The sequence below is a fragment of the Engraulis encrasicolus genome, chromosome 3 (genome assembly GCF_034702125.1).
Source record: "Engraulis encrasicolus isolate BLACKSEA-1 chromosome 3, IST_EnEncr_1.0, whole genome shotgun sequence".
NCBI classification, from domain to species: Eukaryota; Metazoa; Chordata; class Actinopteri; order Clupeiformes; family Engraulidae; genus Engraulis; species Engraulis encrasicolus.
Genome location: NC_085859.1, coordinates 9,608,200 through 9,615,149, shown reverse-complemented (window position 1 = coordinate 9,615,149; position 6,950 = coordinate 9,608,200). Strand labels below are relative to the sequence as shown.

The 6,950-nt window shown below is 43.4% G+C and overlaps 2 protein-coding genes across 2 annotated transcripts in view; both read left to right on the top strand.

Moving 5' to 3' along the window:
• The window catches only part of LOC134445672 (tripartite motif-containing protein 16-like), a 245,965-nt gene that overhangs the window by 133,729 nt on the left and 105,286 nt on the right, over positions 1-6,950 (top strand). The window lies entirely within an intron of this gene.
• On the top strand, positions 84-1,892 carry foxred1 (FAD-dependent oxidoreductase domain containing 1). Its single transcript, XM_063194709.1, has one exon. It carries the CDS (start codon positions 325-327, stop codon positions 1,849-1,851), a length of 1,527 nt encoding a protein of 508 aa, XP_063050779.1. The 5' UTR covers positions 84-324; the 3' UTR covers positions 1,852-1,892.

Below are 6,950 nucleotides of genomic sequence, written 5' to 3'. Positions count from 1 at the left end.
GCATGCGGTGCCGCGGCGCTTAGTGATGACGCAGTCGACATGCGTGTACAGTTTACAGCGTCAGCGGTCAGCTTGCTGTCAGACACATGCTGGAGTGGAGTGGAGGAAGATGAAGAAGGAAGGCAAGACCCGTGAGGTTACTTTATGAATGTAGAAGCCTGTGGAATAATGCCGATTTTGTGACCATTTGCCCCGTATTCGAACTGAATCACAATCGGATTTGAAGCAGGGAGTGGACAGCTCGACTAGAGATTTGTTGACAGCTTGAGACTCGTCTCCTACGCTAGCTTTCCATCTTGATTTTCTGGGGATCTCGGTTCAGTCATGTACTCTTGCCAGAGGCTGGCATCAAGACTGCACGGCTTCCATGCTGCTGCGGTTCCCTTGCGAACGGTGTGTCCACAACCCAGACATTTCTCACCACGGATATGTCAAATTAGCACGGGAGTAGCAAGTCGAAGCGACCTTGCTAAAGAGCTGGAACTTCAGTTGAAGGCAATGCGAGAAAAGGCTGCATCTGCGCTACCGGGCAGTGACTGGACACCGTTTGAAATCAGGAATGACCTGCCCCCCAAACGAGTTGATATCTTGATTGTTGGTGGGGGTGTAGTGGGGTGGTCAATAGCATATTGGCTGAAAAGAAAGTCAGGGCCAAGGAAGGCGTTGCGAATATTGGTTGTGGAGAGGGACCCGACATATTCCCAAGCCTCGACCGTGTTGTCAGCAGGGGGAATACGACAGCAGTTTTCTCTGAAGGAGAACATTGAACTGTCTTTAGCGTCTCTTGACTTTCTGAGGAATATTAACGAGCACCTGGGTGTCTTCAATGAGGAGCCTGTGGATTTGCAATTCAACCACTCGGGTTACCTGTTTCTAGCAAGCGAGAAGGGGGCGCATATCATGGAGGCAAACTACGAGACGCAGAGGTACGCGGGTGCCAAAGTGAAGCTCATGTCGCCAGCACAGCTCAAAGACATGTTTCCCTGGATCAACACGGACGGAGTGGCGCTGGCCTCGTACGGGCTGGAGAACGAGGGCTGGTTTGACCCCTGGACACTCCTGAGCGCACTCAAGCGGAAAGCTCTGTCAATGGGTGTCGAACAGTGCTTAGGGGAAGTCAGGGGCTTCAACTATGGAGTTCAATCAGTAGAGAACAGAGAGTTGGGCCAGATCCAACTCAGAAGGATCACACACACAAACATCCAGATGCCAAACAGCCTAGAAGTGGTGCCAGTGGAGAGCACCCTTGTGGTCAATGCAGCAGGTGCCAACTCAGGCAAAGTGGCCCAAATGGTGGGCATCGGCCTTGGCTCTCAAACTGCTATCTCGGGCATCTCCATACCCGTGGAGCCCAGGAAAAGGTACATCTACGTGGTGCACTCTCCAGACGGGCCAGGATTGGACACCCCTTTCTTGGTGGACTACTCAGGTGTGTACCTCAGACGAGAGGGCCTGGGAGGGAACTACATCACTGGCCTGTCTCCTGAGGAGAGCGAGGAGCCGGACATCACAAACCTGGACGTGGACCACGACTTCTTCCAGGACAAGATCTGGCCCCAGCTAGCCCACCGCATCCCTGCCCTGGAGAGCCTGAAGGTGACAAGTGCCTGGGCTGGCTTCTATGACTACAACACCTTCGACCAGAACGGCTTGCTCGGAATCCACCCCCTGGTGCGAAACATGTACTTTGCCTGCGGCTTCAGTGGCCACGGGCTGCAGCAGTCGCCTGCCGTAGGCCGAGCCGTGGCCGAGCTGGTTCTGGACGGAGGCTACAAAACGCTGGACCTCAGCGCTCTGGACATCAAGAGGATTCTTCATGACGAGAGGCTGCTGGAGAGGAACATTGTATGAGGAGGGGCGTGTGTGTGTGTGTGTGTGTGTGTGTGTGTGTGTGTGTGTGTGTGTGTGTGTGTGTGTGTGTGTGTATGTGTGTGTGCTGTATATTTTTATGTAATAGTTTCCCTTTTGAAATGTTTTTCATGTAAGCTGTGATTATGTGAATTACACATGAAGCAGCCAGTTGCTGTTTGTTGTTCAAATTACTTTACAGTGGCAATAAAACTGAACTATTCTATTACCATCATAAATGTAGTGTCCTATGTGTGTTTCTGTATGTCTCACATACAGTACTTTTGTCAGTAGGTTCATCGATCAATATTTATTGTCAACTTCCTTTTTGTTCAGACATATATGCATATCTTATTGTCCTCTTTTGCTCTCTGATGTACTTCGTAGAGACAGAGTTCTGAAATAGGTTGGATACAGTACATGTAGTGAGACAACACAGACATACAATAACCATGAACCAGACAACACAGTACACTACCAGGGTGTAGTCAATAAAGTACACTACCAGGGTGTAGACAATACAGTACACTACCAGGGTGTAGACAATACAGTACACTACCAGGGTGTAGACAATAAAGTACACTACCATTACATTACATTATTACATTACATTGCATTTGGCAGACGCTTTATAACCAAAGCGACTTTCAAAAAGAGGACATAATCAAGCCAACATCACTAGCAGGTGTAGACAATTAAGTACACTACCAGGGTGTAGACCAGGGCTTGACATTAACTTTTTCGCTTGCCGGCCACTGTGGCTAGTGGTTTTCCCGAGGCACTAGCCATCCAGCTATTCTACTAGCCACAAATTTGATTCATCTTATTCTATTTAATCAGTTCGTTGTGTTATGCTCTCTGAAATTAATGTACACAACAAATAAGCAATTTGATGTTGGCTAAAGTAGCTGTGGATTGAATTTATAGACAATGCAAGAAATCACACTAGCATTATTCAAACTTATGTACAAAACAGACGTAAGTGTAGGCCTGTCCTAAACGATTGACTAATCAAAGTGCAGACAATTCACTATGAATGAATAATAGCCAGTTGCCAGTCTATACTACTGTACTCCCGGGGTGAGCTGCTGTCCAGAATGCTGTTGTTATTGACATGGACTCAGGGCCTACAGCTCCTCTGTTCTCCTCACAGGTTCCAAAAGGCTGCATTGTGGTGGTGATGTTGGGAATGGTGAACATACTGTTTGGACTGAGGAGTTTCATTGGCCTCTAAAATGTATATGGTTAGTTTAGGGTTGAGGTGTTAATTTTGTTGGTTAGTTTAGTTAGTTAGTTAGTCAGTTTAGGTAGGATGGCCACCAAGACAAAGGCTTCCCAAAGGTTTGGAGTGAGGAGTCTGCACACTTAAAATCCTAAAACTTTTTTGTTTAATTCCATNACAGGATTACGTTTCAACCTTCATCTTCTTCAGATTGTCTACCACTACTATATGTATTAGAATCTCAACTTTACAGATAATCCTTAAATTCAATTTAAAAAAAGAATTGTGAGTGTGCGGACTCCTCACTCCATAGGTATAAAATGTCTTTGCCATCCCAGGTGAAAAAGTGGTTCAATTTAGTACAATAAAAGCACAACTGAAGTGTACTTAGCATGTTAAAAGCGCACTCACACTTTTTGTGCTAAGAAAAAGTATGTTTACAATATGCTTATTTAAAGTGTACTTAAAATTAGATGTAATTAAGTTGCTCTCAAAGAAAGTACACTTTGCGAACCATACATAAAGTGCACTTAGAAGATGTTTGGCTAAAGTGTATTTAGAGGAATATTCTAATAGTGAACTTACTAAAAGTGTATTTTAAAATAACATATTGCAATTGCACTTTTTTTAAGTGCACTTTGATTATACTTCACCCAAGTGACTTCGAAGTGTGATTTTCTATAGTGCGCTTTAAAGTAAATCACTTTAACATATTGGAAGTATACTTCCAATGGAAGTGCACCATGATTGTGCTTCATCCAAATATATTCAAAGTGTGCTTACACAAAGTGCATTTACCCATCATGCATCATCATGCATGTACCATCATGTAATGCACTTCTTGGAGCTCAATTTCTCAAACAGAAAGCCATTGACCTCTAAGGAATATCTTTGATTTGCATGAAAATATTACTATATTCTGCGTTTATTGTAGGAGTTTTAAAATTTTAAAGTGGTACACAAAAAATGACCATGTTCCCACCGTCATTATGATGGTCACGTATATGTTCTGGTATATATAGGCTCACACTTCCCATGACATCATGGTGAGAGGTAAGTTGGAACTAGTTGTTCAAACAAAGAATCAAGGGTCACCATTAGTGATCAATTCAAATGATCAATTGCAGGAAGGTGGAACAAGAATGAAATAAAGTGAAATGTGTATCTGAAATCTCTGTAACAATGCAATGATTGTAAATGTCAGTCGTGCTAGGCATGCATACTGTATCACTACTGTGACATGTGGCTGTGTGTAATGTACAAGCTCTGAGGACCAGTAAGGATTGTAATATTACATTTATATTATTTCATGTACTTGGGAGTGTACTGTAAACATACTTCAAGCATATTAACAATATACATATATACTTTTTACAGACTTAAAATGTTCCAATGTAGTCCAAAGAAGCATGAAGTTAATATACTTTTATTGTACTTCTAGTAACAATAAAATGTTATAGAAGTGTACTCAAGCACACTATTAATGCCATACGAATGCATGAAAAGCGTGTTTGGAGCATACTTTCAAAAGTATGCTTGTAGTGCACTTAAAGTTGTCCAAAAGCGGTGCCAATTTAGCATCCTCAGTGTGCTGCAAGTGTGCTGAAGTACTGCTTTAGTAGTGCTTCAGCGCACTAATAGTGCAATGAAGCGCACTTTAAATCGCCGAAAATAGTACACTTTGTACTAAGTACGGTCAAAAAAAGTACACTTTAAGTATATGGGTTTTTCACCTGGGATGAATATCATTACATGACATGCATTACATTACATTTAGGATACTTTTATTCAAGGTGACGTAGGCTACAGTTATTACGCTGTAATGGTTACAGCATGCTCTCCAGACTACTTCAGGTAGGGACATTTACTAAGTGGGACTCGAACCACCACCCTCATCAGGCCACAGCTGCCCATCACTATCAGAACATGGTGACAGCCTCAGCAAATACAGGGTGTCACAAACATCACCATGAATTGTCAATAAACATCTGAAAATCACATGAAGACCAACTATATAGCCTATTTGTTTGTTTGACTATCAATATCAGTGTGGTGTTATTTGATACAGCCTCTGGGCAGTCATCTGTTTGCTGTTACTAAAGATGACCACATGATGGCAGCAGTACTCCATAAATAAATACTCAACTCCATCCAGGAAGTTTGGAGCGCCACATGAAACCACTTAGTGGCGTGTTCTGAAGGAGTTGTGGTGAGCCTAGGACATAGGCTACCCGATTTCTTCAGAAAATGGCTGAAGCCATGGCAGGTAACCAGGATATTTTTTATGTGTCCTATTTGTTTAGATCTTCTGAAGGATCCGGTTGGTCTTAATTGTGGACACAATTACTGTTTGGGCTGTATTGAGGACTGCTGGAATGAGAAAGACGTGAAGGGAGTTTACAGCTGTCCCCAGTGCAGAAAGACGTTCACTCAAAGACCCGTTTTAAGCAAGAATGTTATTATTGCTGAGCTCGTGGATCAAATGAGGAAGAGCAGAATACAAACTGCAGCTCCTGTTGAATGTGCTGCTGGACCTGGAGATGTGGCCTGCGACGTCTGCACCAGTAGAAAACTCAAAGCTGTCAAGTCCTGTCTGGAATGTCTGAAGTCGTACTGTGCCACTCACCTAAAAGCTCACAACAATGACCTCATAGATGGAAACCACAACATTACCGATGCCACAGGCCAACTACAGGAGAGGATCTGTCCCAGTCATAAGAAGGTTTTTGAAATATTCTGACGCACCGACCAGAGTTGCATCTGTTATCTGTGTATGGTCGATAATCATAAAGGCCACGACTCAGTCACAGCTGAGGCAGAGTGGAGTCATAAAAAGGTAAGAAAATCTACTCAAATAGGCTACTGTATTTACTGCCTATTATACCTTTCCAGAGAATACACCGTCTTTATTCAGCTATTACCGGTACTAACCAATGAAGGAAAAATGCTTATTTTCTCCCATGAGCACCTACAAGAAGCCTAGGGCTAAAGGTCCAATGTCTATTCTGTTAAGTTAAACATGACAGGCTAACTTCAGATTGTAACCCGCTGCTATGCCATTAATTGCATTGTCTTTTAAAGTTTTTCTGTTTGGCTCATGTTTAAATTAATAAGCGGGCTGCATACTATTTCTTTTATCAGCAATATTTTACATCTGCGCTCAGGTTGCATTGTTTCAATGTTGTTTCAAAGCAAATGTTAATATAAAAAAGTAAAACAGAAAAAAATGATATCATGAAATGATATCCCCTATTGGAAATCTATAGTATGACAATTTAAAATCAATTTACAATTCCTACTCTGGTACTGTGATTCCTGATGTCCCAGGAGGGGTTGGGGCAGAGCCAGAGGAGATGCCAGCAGATAATCCAGTTGAAGGAGAAGGAGCTGCAGGAGCTGAGGAAGGCTGTGGAGACTCTCAAGGTGAGAACTGACCAGAGGAGAAGACAGTGTGTGTGTGTGTGTGTGTGTGTGTGTGTGTGTGTGTGTGTGTGTGTGTGTGTGTGTGTGTGTGTGTGTGTGTGTGTGTGTGTGTGTGTGTGTGTGTGTGTGTGTCCTATCACATTGCTTTCCATGATTTGGTCTCAAATTCCATGATTTGGTCTCTTGGTTGGTCTGTTGGTCTGTCTGTCTGTCTCTCTCTGTCTCTGTCTCTGTCTCTGTCTCTCTCTCTCTCTCTCTCTCTCTCTCTCTCTCTCTCTCTCTGTCTGTGTGTGCGTGTGTGTGTGTGTGTGTGTGTGTGTGTGTGTGTGTGTGTGTGTCCTATCAGTTTGGTGCACAGACAGCAGTGGAGGAGAGTGAGAGGATGTTTACTGAGATGACCCGCTCCATTGAAAAAAGGCGCTCTGAGGTGACTGAGCTGATCAGAGCTCAGGAGAAG